This window comes from Loxodonta africana, chromosome 2, assembly GCF_030014295.1.
Source record: "Loxodonta africana isolate mLoxAfr1 chromosome 2, mLoxAfr1.hap2, whole genome shotgun sequence".
In the NCBI taxonomy this organism is placed as follows: domain Eukaryota; kingdom Metazoa; phylum Chordata; class Mammalia; order Proboscidea; family Elephantidae; genus Loxodonta; species Loxodonta africana.
This window is the reverse complement of record NC_087343.1, coordinates 2,840,603-2,860,376: the sequence shown is the minus strand read 5'-3', so window position 1 is coordinate 2,860,376 and position 19,774 is coordinate 2,840,603. Positions and strand designations below refer to the sequence as shown.

Sequence of the window (19,774 nt, the reverse complement as noted above, 5' to 3'; positions counted from 1 at the left end):
TTGGACTCCAGCCTCCAGAACTGTGAGACAATACATTTCTGTTCTTTAAAGCCACCCACTCTGTGGTACTTTGTTCCACAGCTCTGGGATACTAAGACACTTAACAGAAAGTTCCTGGTCCCACCTCCTGTCCCCCTCTCCTTCAGGACACATCATTGTCTCACCCTCTTCTAGGTCATTTGTAGTTTACAGAGCAGAACGGGGACGCCAGGATTTCAGGATAAGGAAGTACAGAGTGCCCCGGGCACGCTGTAGTGTCTAGGAGATGCTCTCTGTACAAAACACCCCTGTTCTCATTTCTCATCCCGATTCTAAGAGTCGGACCCTCCATTTTATCCACACTCAGTACACTTTCTCCCTTGAAGTTTCATTTTTCTCTTAACAAAGGGGAACCATGTTAGTTAAATCTGATTAAAGGAGTTTGTTTCCTGCGTTAGATTTTATGGGGTTGAAATAAAACTCTGAGGATGCTTTCACGTTATTTGAATATTGCCTAGCAACAAAGAAGCCTCTGTTGGTTCTGGAGTCCTCAGAGCTGAATCCAGCGTTAAATGAGACAGACAAGGGCTGAAAGAGAAAGGCCAAGCTAGTTCTCAATGATGGAGTTAATTAGATTAGTGAAGAAAGATAGAAGTTAGATAAAAACCAGAGGGTGAAAAAAAATGATCATTTCTGCACGGGCTCGACTTGAAACCCTTGATGCAGTTCATTACACGCATTACAATGTGGGGATCAGATTTCTCATTAATCAGGTGAAAGGGTCTTTACATTCATATAGTTTCTTAAGACTTATTTTTATATTTAATCACATGATAGAATTCTGTTTCAATAAAATGCAGTGCCCAGGTTTGAAGGTGTCCATAATTAAAAAAAAAAAACAAAAAACAGGGCTAATGACGAGTCAATTCTCAAGAAGAGTGCCTACACGAGGGAAAGTTGCCCAATAAGCTGGGCCTCCCACTGGGCAGTCCATTTGGCATCCACAGCCCTGGGGGCTTCCAACCCCTTCTTGCTGAGTCCCAGCCTGTCTCAGGTTTTGGAATGCTCTAGAAGGCGACAGAGGATTGACATCTGCACCCCTCAGCCCGGGCACTTGCCGACTCACAAGTGGGAAGTGGTGTTGGCCACTCTCAATTCCCAACACCCGATGGAAAACGAGGGCAGAGCTATTTCGAGATACTACGGTTATGCACACAGGGTCCTGGTCTGACCACCAAATCAGACGGTATGAAAACAACAGGCAGAGCATTTCAGTGGAGTGTCTCTGAGATGGGCTGTGACTCTATGCACTCTGGGACCCGCAACATCCCAGCATCTGTGAGGAATGTACATGTTCTACCAAGGCAGCGAGGAAATCTGTCTGCAGTCTGTGGAGGGTGCATGAGGGTCCCCCCATTCCCACGGCTCCCTCCTTCCTCCTATTTATAGGATGGACCCTAATGTAATGATGCAACCACTGGCCCCTCTCAGCCCCTGGGGGAGGATGCTCCACTCTCTCTACTGGGGGCTGTGGGAAAGAACCCACTCTTTGACCTCTCTCAGCTCTTCGGCATCAGCCTGTCCGGGAAGGCTGGGTAGTCAGAGGAGGAGTCCCCTGAGGCTGGAGGAATTCAGCAGAGGCATCCTAGGAGGAGCAGCATAGCCATCGGAGCGGGAACATTACAGGAACAAATCTGTCCTGGAAGAAGTACAGCCAGAATGCTCCTTAGATGTGAGGATGATGGGACTTCATCTCACCTACTTTGGACATGTTATCAGGAGGGACCAGTCCCTGGAGGAGGACATTATGCTTGGTAAAGCAGAAGGTCAGCAGAAAAGAGGAAGACCCTCAACGAGATGGACTGACACATGGCTGCGGAAGGCAGACTCACTGAGGGCGCACAGATGTCAGCCTTTTCCACAAGGAATCAGAGCTGAAGACCGGCCTGAAAAGAGGGTTGCACGGAGGGTCGTCACACATGGGGAATGACTCAGGGCTTGGCCGCAGGTCGGCTGCACTGAGGGAGGCACGAGGACGCCTCCATTATCCTTGTTTTCTCCTTTTTAACCACATTGGGTACTATGGATTGAATTGTGACCCCACAAGTTATGTGTTGGATTCCTGGCATTTGTACCTGTGAGTGTGATCCTGTTTGGAAATAGGGTTCTTCTGTTGTTACGTTAATGAGGTCATACCTGGGTAGGGTGGATCCTAAACCTAATCACTTCTGAGTTCTAAAAAGAACAGAACAGTCCCAGACACACACAGGTGCCATGTGAGGAACGCCAAGGAATTAATTCGCAGGACTACTGACAAGGGAGCACCTCCTCCTAGAGGCGGTACCCTGAACTTGACTTCTACTTCCTGAACTGTGAGACATGTTTCTGTTCTTCACAGCCACCACTTGTGGTGTTTCTGTTACAGCAGCACTAGGTAACTGAGACACTGAGTCAATCCAACGGTTTACAACATCACTGAGATAGTTATTAAGAGCACAGCACAGGGATCGCCAGGCTCCTGGCCCCCACACCTTCCCAGGTGCTCTCTGCACTCACCTGGGCAGGGCAGGACATTGCACTCCTGGTACTCCAGGGAGGGCCCCAGGCACGGCAGCCCCCCATACTTGGGCTCGGGGTTGTTGCACATCCGTTTCCGGTTCCGGATGCCACGGCTGCAGTCGCGGCTGCACTGGGACCAGGATGTCCAGGCCGACCAGGCGCCGTTGACCGTGTGGGCAGAGTACCTTCCCGCTCTCAGGAAGTCCCCAGAAAGGCCTGCGAGGACAGGGCGAGAACACAAATCCGTTAGGAGCTGCTGGGCAGACCGTTTGCCACGCTGACTTCCCTTTGTGTCTCCTGCCTGCTTTGTTTCTACAACCACACTCTCAAGTTCAGTGAACACTTTTTACATTTCAGAAGGAAAGAAAAACACAGTTGAGTGACAGAGTCCTGTAACTCTGCAGCCACTGGTAAACAAAGGTGCACACGTGGCAGAGTCATTACAAATAATCTGTCTCCTGCTACTAGTAGTTCACTTATCGTTCTGAGAAACCTTTCCTTACAAAGAAAATATAATCTCAGTACTACCCTTGGGAATTCTACAACAAACAAGCAAAAATCCCAGAACCTACAAATGTGTTCTGAAATACAGGTGGAATTTAGCAGCCCTTATACACTGTAATGGTGAGTGTCTGGGTGGTGCAAATGGTTATCGAGCTTGGCTGCTAACCAGAAGGCTGAAGGTTCAAGTTCACCCAGAGCACCTTGTGAGAAAGGCCTGGTGATTGCCTCCTGAAAAATCATCCATGAAAACCCTCTGAAGCATAGTTATACTCTGACATCCATGGGGTTATCATGAGTCAGAGCTGGCTCGACAATAACTGGTTACACACAATGAAGAAGTGTTCAGCGTTAAAGCTGTCCATCTGGATAACTGGAAACACGACCTGGACCTTTTCTAAACCTGTTCCTTCATCTTTCAAACTTTACAAAGTGAGTTAGCCTGGTGAAGGTGCTGGGCTAATGGCTGCCGAGTAGCAGCCATGGACGCTGGGATCTCCTCCAGAACCACAATGGACTGAGCCATTGCCCCAGAACCCAATGCGTCCCCAAAGACCCATGAAGCCCAGGGCACACGTCTGAACAAAATGTGCCTCCCTGGGAACGAGCCTAGGAGTAGAAGCAGCAGTAGCAGCAGTTGGAGAAGGAGCTGTCCTCGTGGGAGTAACAGTTAACCAGCTTTGAGGGCCTACCATGGGCCGGATTCTGTCCTGCAGGGTTGCTGTGAGTCGGGATCGATCGGATGGCAACGGGTTTGGTTTGGTTTTTACAGAATTAAGTCTCGTTTTGTGTGATCGGAGGCAAACAGTCCATTGCATTTTCAAGATATCAACACCAAACGTGTGCATGGTGTGGGGACTGGCCATTAGGACACATGAAGGCTCAAGTCCTTTTTCATGTGGCCCTGATACTCCATTAGAGGGAATGTAGGGTATTTCTTATAAACGTGTATTGAATTTTTCCTTAGTTTCTACAGTCGTCGTTGTTAGCTGCTGCCCAATTGGTTCGGACTCACTGCAACCCCGTGTGTACAGAGCAGAACAGCTCCACAGGATTTTCAAGGCTGTGACCTTCTGGAAGCAGGTCACCAGGGCTTTGTTCCAAGGCATCTCTGGGTGGGTTTGAACCACCAACCTTTTGGCTTCTAGTTGAGCACTTAACTGTTGGTGCCACTCATTACTAACCTTACACAAAACTTTGTTTTGGTTTTGTAAGTATCTGAGAATGGAAGGAATAAAAGAATACATGTTCAGAAGGTAGAATAAAGTTAGTGTACAGAGAATTAGTATCACTCATTTTCTTTTTTTAAACCGATGTCAAAAGAAACCAGATATTGTAGAACCTGCTTTGAAATAAGGAAATTAGTTGGTGAACTGCAGATAGGGTTGCCAGATTTAGTAAATAAAAACACAGAACACCCAGTTAAATCTGAATTTCAGATAAAAAACAAATAACGTTTTTAGTACAAGTATGTCTCAAGTATTGCATGGGACATACTTATACTAAAAAAAAAAAAGGTCTGGGTCAAACTCGTTCCCCCCTGCCAAAAAAAATTCTGAAAAAAATCAGAAATTCAAATTTAACTAGGCATCTTATATTTTTCTGGCAACCCTAACTAGCAATCACACAGGTGGGTCTTCAGTTATTTATCTCTGGACATTTTATGATGTATCTTTCCTTCGTACAGGCCACTCTAACTGGAGCAAGGAGTCAGGGAGATTGTAAGAGTGGGTGTCCTTCTCTCTTGATTCCGATGCGGTCTTCTCTATCAGTGCTGGTTCTCCTGCAGTATCAAATGGTAAATCAAAGGGCATAAGACACGGCTACCAAATTTCTCTTCAGTTTCAGATTAAAGTTAGTTTATTAAAAAAAACCCAGCCTGAACCGACCAGTTGCCATTGAGTCAGTTCTGACTCCTGGCAACCTCACGTGTGTCACAGCAGAACCGTGCTTCACAGGTCCTTCAGTGACTGACATTTTGGAAGTATATTGTCACGGCTTCCTTCCAAGGTGCCTCTGGGTGGACTTGAAGCGTCAGCCTTTCAGTCAGCAGCTGAATGTGTTATTGTTTGCACCACCTAGGGACTACGGAGTTATATTAATATAACAAAGTTATATTACAGCAGCCTTCAGACACTGCTTGGCAACCTGACATTCACCACTGGCCATTCTTAGCTAGTGCCTGAAGCTAGATCATTAAGGTACTACCCTGATTTCTACCGCGCGATTATTACAGCAAATAAGTAACAGTGAGTGCCATATGTTCTCAGTTCCAATTTTAAAAGAGTAGAGACAGAGAAAACATACTATGTGGCAGAAAATGTTAGAGTTGAAAAAAAAAATTCTTTTCAGAAATTCTCCCCTTAAGTGAGAGAAAGCTTAACATGACAGAAAACCCCTCACGGGCTTGCTTTATCCGAGATGCCTTTTCTGTGACGGGTGTCTGTCAGCATTCGCTGAGGGGGTGGGTGGGCTTCAGGGAGAAAACTGCCACTCCTCAAAGGAGGCCCAATAAAGAGTAGACTTGCCCTGAGATGACACTCAGATTTCCACCAGTCTTACAAATACAAACCAAAGGCTTTAACTGTGGCTGACAGGGGGAGTCTGAATGGAGAGGAGCTTATATAGAGCAGATCAAGCAATCTTTTCTAAAGGCTTTAAAAAAAATCAAAACATATACATTCTCTAAAAAATATAGAGATGCCTAAGTCAGATACCTAAACAAAAACCGTTAACACTAGATATTTAAGACCTCTGATTCAGAGGCAAGTGGGGACATTTTTCCTCTCCTCTCTTTCCAGAACTCCAAATACTTGTATTTTATAGATTTGGGTATTGCCTCAAAGTCCCTGAGGCAATGTTCTTTGCTTCCCTCCTTCCTTCCTTCCTGCTTTCCTTATGTCTTCTTTCTGTTCTTCAAACTGGATAATTTCTACTGATCTATTTTCAAGTTCAAGAAGCCCTGGTGGCACAACGGTTACGCACTTGGCTATAAACTGAAAAGTCGGTAGTTCAAACCCACCAGTGGCTCCATGGCAGAAAAGATCTCCTTATCTGCTCCTATGAAGATTACAGGCTAGAATCCCACTGGGAAGGTCTACTCTGTTCTGTGAAGTCCCTATGAGCTGGCATTGACTCAACGGCACACAATAACACCAAAAACAACAACATTTTCAAGTTCACTGACTCTTTTCTTCTGCTATCTCTAATTTGCTGCTAGGACCGCCTGGTGAATTCTACTTATTTCATTTATTATAGTTTTCACTTTTAAAATTTGGTTCTTTTTTTATGGTTTCTATCAATGGGTTGACACAATAGCCACAAGACAATGGACCCAAACATACCAACAATCGTGAAGATGGTGGAGGACCGGGCAACAAACACTTTTATGTTATGATAAGGTTGCCAGGAGTTGGAACCGATTCACTGACAACCATATTTCTTTGTTGAGATGGACGTCTTTATCATGACTGCAAGCATACAAAACAGAGTCAAAATAGCTTCTTTAAAATCCTTGTCTGATAATTTTGACTTCTGAGCCATCTTGGGTTGGCCTACCTTGTTTGTCTTCTTTTGAGTATGAAGCATGTATTTTTTGTTACCTATATATTGTTATATTAAAAAAAAAAAAAAAAATTTTTTTTTTTTTATATATTGTTACCTATATACTGGTGGCATAGTGCTTAAGAGCTGCGGCTGCTAACCAAAAGTTTGGCGGTTCGAATCCATCAGGCGCTCCTTGGAAACTCTGTGGGGCAGTTCTACTCTGTCCTATAGGGTCTCTATCAGTCAGAATCTACTCAGAATGAATTTGGTTTTATATATTGAAATATTTTTTATTATATCCTCACATTGTGAATTATATGCTGTTGTAGAGATTCTGGATCCCTGGTAGCGCTCTGGTTAAGAAATTGGCTGTTAACCAAAAGGTCGGCAGTTCGAACTCATCCAGCAGCTCCATGGAAGAAAGGTGTGGCAGTCTGGTTCCATAAAGATTATAGCCTTGGACACCCTAAGGGCAGTTCTACTCTGTCCTATAGGGTCGCTATGAGTTGGAATCCACTTGACGGCAATGGGTTTGGTTTGGTTTAGAAGTAGGTGGTCTTATTGCTGTAAATTTCTAACTTATTTCTTACACTAAACTCTTATTTGTAACCTTGGTGGCCCTTCTCATCAGCTCGATATGTTTCTTTCAGATCCTGAGGTTTGAGGTGCTCTCCAGTCTGTTGGAAGAAGATGGACATCTGCCACAAATCAAATACGTAACCACAATGGTGGCGTCAGTGCTGAGGTAATGGTGGAAAAGGGCGTGAACCCCGAGGAGGGTCGCGTGCTTTGAGTCAGCAGAGGAAGGAAGACGCTGCGTATTAACAATTAAGTGGCCCCTGCATTATCTTCATGATGTGAGGAGACTTGGCTTTGATTTTCAAGCAACATCACCTCTGGTACAAAGGTACTATGTGGGTTTTCACTGCCTTTCTCCAGGACACTGAGTGAGTAGCTGGAGACCAACAACGGGAGTGTAGATAAATTCACAATTCCTGCTTGTCTTAACTCTTGCTTATAGTCTTACTGCATAGCTGGTTAAAAAAAAAAAATTGCCTCAAACTAAATTTTCCAATGTTTTTTGTCAAAGCTTTTAGTGACCCAGTTTACCTTTAATACAGATGCAGCAAAAAAGCAAGAACTAAGATAAAAAGATTGTGTGCTTTCTTTGTGTTGGACAGGATTCCAAAGTTTTCACCTGTGCCATTCCTTTCATCTACAGCTTTTATGGTCCTCGTTTCACAGACGGAACTCCAGGCATGGAGAGGTAAAGTACCTTGCCTGAGGCCACACAGCCAGCAGGGCGATCCAGGCAGCCTGACTCTGGACCCCGAGACCCTAGACTTCCTGAGGTACTGACCCAGGGGTACAGCAGAGACAGAGGGGCAATGTCTCAACCTATACTGTTTCTGGTTACCAACTCCTTTTAACTAAGGTGGGTTTGGTTTATTTGGATTAATTAAGATTTCCTCTCGTAACACCCTTCACTAAAGCAGACCCTTTTATTGGTGTAAACACAGAAATGGGTGCCTCTGTCTGGGTTGCTGTCATTGTTGTTAGGTGCTGTTCAGTTGGTACTGACTCACAGGGACCCTATGTACATCAGAATGAAGCACTGCCCGGTCCTGTGCCTTCCTCGCATGAGCCCAGTGCTGCAGCCACTGCTTCAATCCATCTCATTGAGGGTCTTCCTCTTCTTCACTGACCTTCTACTTTACCAAGCATGACGTCTTTCTCCAGGGACTGATCCCTCCTGATAACATGTCCAAAGTATGTGAGACAAAGTCTCTCCATCCTTCCTTTCAAGGAGCATTTTGTCCACTTCAGAGATAAATAAACAAAAAAACATTTGCTGCTGAGCTGACTCTGACTCATGGTGACCCCGTGCGTGTCAGAGTAGAACTGTGCTCCGCAGGGTTTTCAGGGGGTGATTTTTGGGGAGCAGATCACCAGGACTTTATTCTGAGATGCCTCTGAGTAAACTCGCACCTCCAACCTTTCGGTTAGTAGCTTAGTGCATTCATTATTTGCACTACTCAGGGTCTCCAGGGATAAACAAAGGAAAAGCTCATTTGCAGCTTACACTTTAGTGCCAGAAGGGCTGTGGAAGATTACTGAATGTATTTTCTGATATTAAGTAAAGCTCACACAAACTATTCTGGACCTATCATGTTCCTGTAATTTTGGGGGTAGAATTCATAGGGCCATCTCCTTGCGTAACTAAAGGTCTACAGGAAGGGTGATCATCGTTATAAAGATGGCTGAGCAGTAGTGTATCAGAAGGAAAATGCCCCCTCGATCTTCTGTGAGATAGGAGGTGAGATCACAGGCTCCTGTGGCAGGGGCTGGCGGCCACCACTCAGCCCTGCGCCACGCCCACTCACCGTCCGTGGAGCAGCCGCTGGTCCCGTCACTGGAGCAGTAGCGCATCTCGATTCTCTGCCGGCCCACTTCCAGCAGGTTCGGATCAGGCAGGCGGGCTTTGCAGGTGTACCGGAACCGCTGCTCATAGTGGCCGCCATTGTCGGAGATGTTGACGGGTGTCCAGGGTGTCCAGGGTGTTGTCTTCTTCAGCTCAGGGCAGGGGTTGGTGTTGCAGGGCTGGTACTCCTGGGAAGAGAATGCAGGGAACTTGCTTGTCACAGATATCCACAGCCCAGTCCTGCAGGGCTGCCTTCCATGAGACCTCAGGGCTGAGAATCACCAGCTGCTACACGCTTAAACATGTAAGTGGACACAAGCCTGTGTCCACCCTGGAATGAATGGATACACAAAATGTGGTCCATCCATACAGTACAATATCACACAGCCACAGAGAGAAATGAAGTCCTACTAATACATGCCACAACATGGATGAACCTCGAAACCATTCTGCTGAGTGAAATAAGCCAATCACAAATGGACAGGCATTGTATGAAATCTCTAAAATAGGCAAATACATAGAGCCTAAAGTGTATCAGTGGTTACCCGGGGCAGGGGGAGGGGTAAATGATTGCTTAGGGGTACAGAGTTGGTATGTGGGGTGATGAATTACCCTTGTAAACAGTTAGTGGTGATGGCTGCGCAACATGGCGAATGTAATTAACATCAAGGATTGTACACTAATAACAACAACAACAAAAAAACTCAAAAAACCAAACCAAAAAGAAAACCCAGTTTTTATACTGATTACATGTTGGAGTTGAGTGAGATAAAATAGAATTAAAAAAAAAAAAAAACAGGCCAAGTGTCAGGGGCATCTGTGTGCTGCTGAGATGGCTGACTGGGACAGTATACCCTGGTGTCCCTTCCTTACAGTCAAGGTTGAGGAAGAACAAGCTCATTTGATCTAAGTCTCCAACATCTTCTGTTCTTATGTCCATTACTCCCTCATAGTGCAAAGCTTAACTCTTTAGTTACTATTGGTTTAACTGTATACCAGCCACTTTTTATGCCTCTGGACCTCATCAAAACCAAAACCAAACCCACTGGCATTGAGTCGATTCTGACTCATAGCAACCCTATAGGACAGGAGCAGAACCGCCAGGTTGGATTTTCAAGGAGTGGCTGGTGGACTTGAACTACTGACCTTTTGGTTAGCAGCCAAGCCCTTAACCACTGTGCCACCAGGCTCCAAGAGAAATAGGATTCTTAATATTATGGTGGAAAGTATTAGATAAGAATAGTTCTTAGATAAGAATAATATTATGATAATATTAAGGTGGAAAGTATTAGATAAGAATAGTTCTTGAACAATGTCATACAGTCCCCCAAACATGTTTCCACTGTATCCCCATCTCAGTCAACAGTGATAAAACCTTCCACCAAACATTTAATCCAGAAACCTGGGAGGTATCCTTGTTGGTTCTCCCTTACTTATATGCCAAGTCCTATAGATAAAAAAATATATATATAGATATGGACTCCTAATTATGTCTTGCCACTACCCATCTTTTAGCTTGTCATACTGCGGGGGTGTGCATGTTGCTGTGATGCTGGAAGCTACACCACCGGTATTTCAAATACTAGCAGGGTCATCCATGGTGAACAGGTTTTGGCAGAGCTTCCAGTAAGACAGACTAGGATGAAAAGCCTGGTGACAGTCTTCCCAAAATTAGCCACGGAAAACCCTATCTATCACAACAGAATATTGTTCGATACAGTGCTAGAAGATAAGCCCCCTTGGTTGGAAAGTACTCAAAACACACCGTGGCCTCAAGAATGGACTCGAGCATACCCATGATCATGAAGATGCCACAGGACTAGACGATGCTTCATTCTGTTATACATAAGGTCTCCATGAACTGGAGCTGACCCGTGGCATCTAACAGTAAGAACAGTGAGTCTCGTGGTCATTCTCTCCTCTCTGTCTTGACTGCCTTCTTCCTAATTAAGGCCACCATCTCTTCTGGCCTGTGGTACAGAATCATGACAAGCACTCACTGAAGCTGAATTGTCTGTATAATTCAGCCTTCCCCCACCCAGTGCCATTGAGTCAATTCCGACTCATAGCGACCCCATAGGACAGAGTAGAACTGCCCCATAGAGTTTCCAAGGAGCGTCTGGCGGACTAGAACTGCCGACCTTTTGGTTAGCAGCCATAGCACTTAACCGTGTGTGTATGTGTGCTTTATGTAGACATAAACCTACAGAGGAGGGGCCCTGTTGGCACAGCAGTTAAGTGCTTGGCTGCTAACTGAAAGGCTGGCGGTTTGAACCCACCTGGCAGCTCCGCGGGAAAAAAGACCCGGCAATGTACTCCCATAAGGATTATATCTGTATATCTAGGAAATCCTATGGGGCAGTTTTACTCTATAACAAATGGGGTCACTATGAGTCGGAATCGACTCAATGTCACCTAGTGACAACAAGAGATATAAAGATATCTGTATATATACAACGTTCCAAACTACGTGGCTCATCTTCTAGGGCTATATTGGACAATATTCTGTTGCAATCCACAGAGTTTTTATTGGCTCATTTTTGGAAATAGATGGCCAGCCTTTCCCCCTAGACTGTCTTAGTCTGAAAGCTCCACTGAAATCATGGATGGCCTTGGTGAGATTTGAAATACCAAAGCCATAGCTTCCAGCATCATTGGCGAGGAATACTGAATATACTGTAGACTGCCAGAAGAATGAATAGTCTTAGAAGATATACAACCAGAATGTTCCTCAGATGTAAGGATGGCGAGATTTCAACTAACTTACTTTAGATATGTCACCAGAAACACCAATTCCTAGAAAAGAACATCATGTTTAGTAAAGTAGCGCGTCGGTAAAAATGAGTGAAACTCTCAGTGAGACGGACTGACACAGTGGCTGCAACAATGGGCTCGAGCACAGCAATGGTCATGAAAATGGCGTAGAATCGGGCAACATTTTGTTCTGTTATACATAAGGTCGCCATGAATCGGAGCTGACTCAACGGCAACGAACATCGACAACAATATATACAACCGTAAGAAAAACAAGATTTAAGTAAAGAAATACTCTCTATAATCATGGGGTTTTGATGTGGTACTTCTGGTCCCACTTATGTGGCTAAAGTGGCTTAATTTCTTGGCAAGACGATGTAAAATCAATCTACAATAATGAAGTGATAATGGAAAATTCAGTCATTCAGTTATAAAGACAGAGGCTAAATTCAGGCCCCTAACAGACACATGACGAAATGCTCGTGATCATTAGCCACTAGAGAAATGCAAACCAAAACTACATGAGATACCATCTTACTCCGACATTATTGGCACTAAAAAAAAAAAAAACAGAAAACAAACGTTGGAGAGGCTGTAGGCAGAATGGAAGTCTTATGCACTGCTGGTGGGAATGTAAAATGGTACAATCACTATAGAAAGCAATACGGTGCCTTCTTAAAAAGCTAGAAATAGAAATACCATGTGATCCAGCAATCCCACCCCTACGAATACATCCTAGAGAAGAGCCCTCACACGAATAGACATACGCACACCTATGTTCACTGCAGCATTGTTCACAATAGGAAAAAGATGGAATCGACCTAGATGTGCATCAACAGATGAATGCATAAACCAACTATGGTATATACACAATGGAATACTACGCAATGGTAAAGAACGATGATGAATCTGTGACATAGTTCACAACACGGATGACTCTGGAAGGCATTACACTCAGTGAAATAAATCAATCACAAAAGGACAAATATTGCATGAGACCACTTCTATAAAAACCCAAGAAAAGGTTTATACACAGAAAGAAACAAGCTTCAACGGCTACGAGGAAGGTGAAAGGTAGGGAGGAGAAATCACTAACTAAATAGTAGACAAGTTAACTTTGGTGAAGGGAAAGACAACACACGATACAGGGGAAGGCAGCACAATTTGACCAGCAAAGTCATAGAAGCTTTATAGACATCGCCAAAGACCTCAGCGGACCGAGTTACTGGGGCTGAGGGCTGGGGACCATGGTCTTGGGACACATCTGGATGAACTGGCATAACATAGTTCATAAAGAAAATGTTCTACATCTGACTTTGGTGAGCAGCATCTGGGGTCTTAGAAGCTTGTGAGCTGCCTTCTAAGATACATCTATTGGTCCCATCCAGTCCGGAGCAAAGGAGAATGAAGAAAACCAAAGAGACAAAACACTAGTCGAAAGGAGTAATGAACCACAGCTCCAACCAGCCTGAGCCCAGAAGAACTTGCTGGTGCCCTGCTACCGCCACGGACCGCTCTAACAGGGATCTAAAAAGAAAAAAAAGAGGGTTCTGGACAGAGCAGGGCAAAATTTAGAAGAAAATTCAAATTCACAAAAAGACCAGACTTACTTGTCAGACAGAGACTGGAGGAACCCCTGAGACTATGGCCCCCAGAACCCTGCTAACTCAGAACTGAAGCCACTCCCAAAGTCCACCTTTCACCCAAAGATTAGACAGGCCTACAGAACAAACAATAATGTATGTGGACAATGTGCTTCTTAGTTCAATCAAGTATACAAGGCCTAATGGGAAACACCTGCCCTAAAGCAAAGATGAGAAGGCAGGAAGGGGCAGGAAAACAGGATGAAAGGACACGGGGAACCTGGGGTGTATACGGAAAGGGAGAGGGTGCCGACACACGGATGGGATTGCAAACAATGTCACAAAACAATTTGTGTATATATATAAACATAAAATATATACAAACACATACACACACACATATATGTAAAACATTAAAACTACTGCTCAGCAGCATAAAGCCCGTTGTTGCCGTTTAGTAAATTCCAACTCATAGCGACCCTATAGGAAGGATTACACCTGTCCCACAGGGTTCACGAGGCTGGAATCTTTACAAATGCAGAATGCCACATCTTTCTCCGGAGGAGCAGCTGGTGGGTGTGACCTTTCAGTTAGCAGCCATGTGCGGTAACCACTGCATCACCACACCTCCTTGTAGTAAAGATTTTGCAAAGCTGGTGATTAATCTATGTTTGATATATTGACATTTATTTTATAGATAAATCCATTTCTAAAAAAATTAAGTTTGAGCTTTTGAGAAATATACTGAGAGGAATGTGAGTCTCACGGGGTTGACATGCCAACTTGATTTCAGCTGCTAATTGACTGTAAGGAATTTTAAATACCATTTTCCTCTCTTAGATCATTGTGATGCCATTTTTTCTCTAATTCTGCTTTCAGTAACTAAAGAAACAGGACAAAACAGAGATGTAGCATCTTCTTCTATCTGCTTATTGAATCAGTAAAATTCCCAAACGTCTTACAAAGACCCGACCTTGGTGACGCTGGATGCACTACTCAGTGTTCTCCTGGATTTCATCAGGGATGCAGACCTGCGTGTCCTTGGGTGTCCTGTCCACTGGTAGCTTTGGAAGCAACGGGTCTGTTTTCCATCACAGTCCCTGCACCCCGTTCCTTGAGGATAATGCAGCTGAAGAGTACTTTGGCAGTAAACACACACACATATGCTGTGCTAGGTAGAATTCTAAGATGGCCCCAGACTGGCACCCCCTGGTGGACACGCCTGGTATAGCCCTCTCCCCTTGAGTGTGGCGGGTCCTGTGAGGATGCAGGGATGGTCACTGGCCTGATTAGGTTATGTCATGTAAGACTACATCCAAAACAACTAGAGAAAGCTCCTGACAACTTAGAGGAAGTTACCTGCCGTCTTAGTGTCCTGGGGCTACTATAATGAAACACCACAAAGTGGGTGCCTTAAAGAACAGAACAGAGGTGTATTGTTTCACAGTTCTGGAGGCTGGGAGTATGAATTCAGGGTGTCTGCAGGGCCATGCTCCCTCCATCAGCTTTAGGGGAAGATCCTCCCTCGTCTCCTCCAGTTTCTGGGAGCTCTGCTGTTTGTTGGTGTTACTTGGCTCGTCAATGAGTCTGCATATGGAGTGTGTCTTCCTTGCCGTGTGTGACTCTGTCTGTTCTCCCCTTTATATGACACCACTCAGAAGAGAACAGGATGAAGACCTCCTCTATTCTGGTTTGACTTAATTGATCAGATCTTCAGAGGAAAACCCTGCTTCCCCAAACGAGGCCACATTCACAGGTACAGGGGTTAGAAATTCAACAAATGGTTTGTTGTTGTTGCTGTTAGGTGCCATAGAGTCGGTTCTGACTCATAGCGACCCCATGCACAACAGAACAAAACGCTGCCCGGTCCTGAGCCATCCTCACAATCGTTGTTATGCTTAAGCTCATTGTTGCAGCCACTGTGTCAATCCACCTCATTGACGGTCTTCCTCTTTTCCGCTGACCCTGTACTCTGCCAAGCACGATGATCCCTCCTGAAAACATGTGAGAATATGAGACACAGTCTCACCATCGCTGCTTCTAAGCAGCATTCTGGTTGTAGTTTTTCTAAGACAGATTTGTTCATTCTTTTGGCAGTCCATGGTATATTCAATATTCTTTGCCACCACCACAATTCAAAGGCATCAATTCTTCTTCAGTCTTCCTTATTCATTGTCCAGCTTTCACACACATATCATGTGATTGAAAATACCATGGCTTGGGTTGGACGCACCTTAGTCTTCAAGGTGACATCTTCACTTTTCAACACTTTAAAGAGGTCCTTTGCAGCAGATTTACCCAATGCAACGTGTCTTTTGATTTCTTGACTGCTGCTTCCATGGCTGTTGATTATGGATTCAAGTAAAATAAAATCCTTGACAACTTCGATCTTCTCCGTTTATCATGATGTTGCTCATTGGTCCAGTTGTGAGGATTTTTGTTTTCTTTGTGTTGCAGTCCAATCCACACTGAAGGTTGTGGTCTTTGATCTTCATTAGTGCTTTAAGTCCTCTTCACTTTCAGCAAGCAAGGTTGTGTCATCCGCATAAGGCAGGTTGTTAATGAGTCTTCCTCCAATTCTGATGTCCCGTTCTTCTTCATATAGTCCAGCTTCTCGTATTATTTGCTCAGCATACAGATTGAATAGGTATGGTGAAAGAATACAACTCTGAGGCACACCTTTCCTGACTTTAAACCAATCAGTATCCCCTTGTTCTGTCCGAACAACTGCCTCTTGATCTATGTAAAGGTTCCTCATGAGCACAATTAAGTGTTCTGGAATTCCCATTCTTCAAAATGTTATCCATAATTTGTTTTGATCCACACAGTAGAAAAGCTTTGCATAGTCAATAAAACACAGGTAAACATCCTTCTGGTATTCTCTGCTTTCAGCCAGGATCCATCTGACATCAGCAGTGATATCCCTGGTTCCAATTCCTCTTCAACTTGAAGAGGAATGGTGTTGCATTCATCGTCAAAAAGAACGTTTCAAGATCTATTCTGAAGTATAACGCTGTCAGTGATAGGATAATATCCATAAGCCTACAAGGAAGACCAGTTAATATAACTATTATTCAAATTTACACACCAACCACTAAGGCCAAAGATGAATAAATAGAAGTTTTTATCAGCTGCTGCAGTCTGAAATTGATCAAACATGCAATGAAGATGCATTGATAATTGCTGGCGATTGGAACGCGAAAGTTGGAAACAAAGAAGAAGGATCAGTAGTTGGAAAACATGGGCTTGGTGATAGAAACAATGCTGAAGACTGAATGACAGAATTTTGCAAGACCAACGACTTCTTCATTGCAAATACCTTCTTTCACCAACATAAATGGTGACTATACACATGGACCTCGCCAGATGGAACACACAGAAATCAAATTGACTACATCTGTGGAAAGAGATGATGGAAAAGCTCAATATCATCAGTCAGAACAAGGCCAGGTGCTGACTGTGGAACAGACCATCAATTGCTCATATGCAAGTTCAAGCTGAAACCAAAGAAAATCAGAGCAAGTCCATGAGAGCCAAAATATGACCTTGAGTACATCCCACCTGAATTTAGAGACCATCTCAAGAATAGATTTGACACACTGAACACTAGTGACTGCAGACCAGACGAGTTGTAGAATGACATCAAGGCCATGATACATGAAGAAAGCAAGAGGTCATTGAAAAGACAAGAAAGAAAGGAAAGACCAAGATGGATGTCAGAGGAGACTCTGAAAGTTGCTCTCGAACATCAAACAGCTAAAGCAAAAGGAAGAATTGATGAAGTAAAAGAACTGAACTGAAGATTTCAAAGGGCGGCTCAAGAAGACAGAGTGAAGTATTATAATGACACGTGCAAAGAGCTGGAGATGGAAAACCAAAAGAGAAGAACACAATCAGCGTTTCTCAAGCTGAAAGAACTGAAGAAAAAATTCAAGCCTCGAGCTGCATTAGTGAAGGATTCTATGGTGGAAAATATTAAACAATGCAGGAAGCATCAAAAGAAGATGAAAGGAATACACAGAGTCATTGTACCAAAAAGAAATAGTCGATGTTCAACTATTTCAAGAGGTGGCATATGATCAGGAACCAATGGTACTGAAGGAAGAAGTCCAAGCTGCTTTGAAGGCACTGGCGAAAAACAAGGCTCCAGGAATTGATGGAATATCAATTGAGATGTTTCAAGAAACAGTTGCAGCGCTGGAGGTGCTCACCCGTCTATGCCAAGAAATATGGAAGACAGCTTCCTGGCCAACTGACTGGAAGAGATCCATATTTATGCCTATTCCCAAGAAAGGTGATCCAACCGAATGTGGAAATTATAGAACAGTATCATTAATATCAGACGCAAGCAAAATTTTGCTGAAGATCATTCAAAAATGGCTGCAGCAGTATATCGACAGGGAACTGCCAGGAATTCAGGCCAGTTTCAGAAGAGGATATGGAAACATATGGTTTGGGGGATGAAATTCAATCCATAACACCTGCCGTGTTGTGAGGGCACCACGTGGCTACGACTGAGGGTAACATCTAAGAGCTGAGAGAGACCTCTGCCCTGTAGAACAGTGACAGGGACTTTGGTGCTACAACCTCAAGGAACTGGATTCTGGCAAGAAGCAGTGAGTTTGGAAGAGAATGCCAAGGCTCAGGAGAGATCACAGTTCCAGCCAATGCACGAATTCAGCCTTTTGAGACACTGAGCAGAGGAAGCAGTCCACTCGGGCCCAGACTTCCAAACCACAGGACAGTGAGAAAACAAAGATTGCTTCAAGCCACTGAATTTGTGGTTATTTGTTACGTAGCCGTACAACATTAGCACACACAGATATGTAACTATATATTCATTTGTGTACATAAAAAGCAATCTATTGTATGACTCTGTTTTCCTTCCAATACTCTTGTGATGGTTAATGTTATGTGTCAACTTGGCTAAGCTGTAACTCTCAGTGGTTCGGCAGACACTGGACTAGGTACTCTTCCATTTGTGATATAATCACTTTCCATGATATGATCCTATTAAGCAGCCAATCAATTAAAAGAGGAATTTTCTTGGGAGTCATCTTAGTTATCTAGTGCTGCTATAACAGAAATACCATAAGTGGATGGCTTTAAAAAGCAGAAATTTATTCTTTCATAGTTTAGAAGGCTAGAAGTTCGAATTCAGGGCACCACCTTAGAGGAAGGCTTTCCCTCTCTGTTGGCTCTGGGGGAAGGTCCTTGTCATCAATCTTCCCTTGGATCTAGGATTTTCTCAGCACAGAGATGCCAGGTCCAAAGGAGGTACTCCACTCCTGCCTGGATCTACTTTCTTGGTGTTAGGAAGTCCCTCTCCTTTCTGCTCACGTCTCTCTTTTGTATCTCAAAAGAGACTGGCTCAAATTACAACCTAATCCTGTAGATTGAGTCCCACCTCATTAACATAACCGCCTCTAATCCTGCTTCATTAACATCATAGAGGTTAGGATTTATAATGCATAGTATAATCACATCATATCACAAGATGGTGGACAACCACACAATATTGGGAATCATGGACTAACCAAGCTGACACACATTTCGGGGGGACATATTCAATCTACACCAGGGGTGTTCTGGCAGAGCTCTCTCTCGACCCTGCACTCTTCTTGTCTCCTGACCTCCGGTTCTTAGGGCGTAAGCCTGCAGAACTCTCTGACCCGCTGCCTGACCTGCAGGTTCTGGGTTCCTCAGCCCCTGCAATCCTGTGAGCCAGCAGAGGTCTTCAACCTGTCGCCTGATCCGCAGATTTGGGACTTGCCAGACCCCAAAACTGCGTGAGCCATTTCCTTAAATTTCTAAAATATATATATATATATATATATATATATATATTTTATATATTTGTATGCTTCACTGGTTTTGCTGTTCTAGAAAACCCAGACTAAGACAGCTCCTAAGGATTCAAATAAAGCTGAACCTTTTTTTCTCTTGCCTCCTTTGCCCGTATAGCCTGGTCACCTAGCGATAAGGAACTTTCTTTCATGGAAAACTCATTATCCTCTTGCTATGATTCTCCTCCAATTCTTTGTTACAAGACGGTTTTAGTTAAAATTGTTCAAAAACCGAAAGACCATTATAAGTTATTGATGACATGTAGGAAATTCAAGGTGTTGGTCTGAGTCCCTCAGGTTATCTAGCAGTATCAGGTTCAAAAATACCTGTTGCCATCAAGTTGATTCCAACTCATGGAGACCCCATGTGCTTCAAAGTAGAACTGCTCCAAGGGTTTTCTTGGCTATAATCTTACAGGAGCAGCTTGCCAGGCCTTTCTTCCATGGAACCGTTGGGTGAATTTGAACTGCCAACTTACTGGTCAGCAGTTGACAGCAAATCATTTGTGCTACCAGGGACCTCAGGTTCAGGTTAGTTGTTACGATTCATACTTTTTTATGGCTCAGGATGCTACTCTGAATTA

General features: G+C 44.0%; 1 protein-coding gene across 1 annotated transcript in view; it reads right to left on the bottom strand.

Moving 5' to 3' along the window:
* Positions 1-19,774, bottom strand: part of SEMA5A (semaphorin 5A) — a 354,982-nt gene that overhangs the window by 26,111 nt on the left and 309,097 nt on the right. Inside the window, exons 15-16 of the mRNA XM_003407895.4 lie at positions 8,970-9,195; positions 2,536-2,754 (exon numbers count right to left, since the gene is read on the bottom strand). Of these exons, the coding sequence (XP_003407943.2) occupies positions 2,536-2,754; positions 8,970-9,195 (445 nt within the window). The remainder of the gene's footprint in view (positions 1-2,535; positions 2,755-8,969; positions 9,196-19,774) is intronic.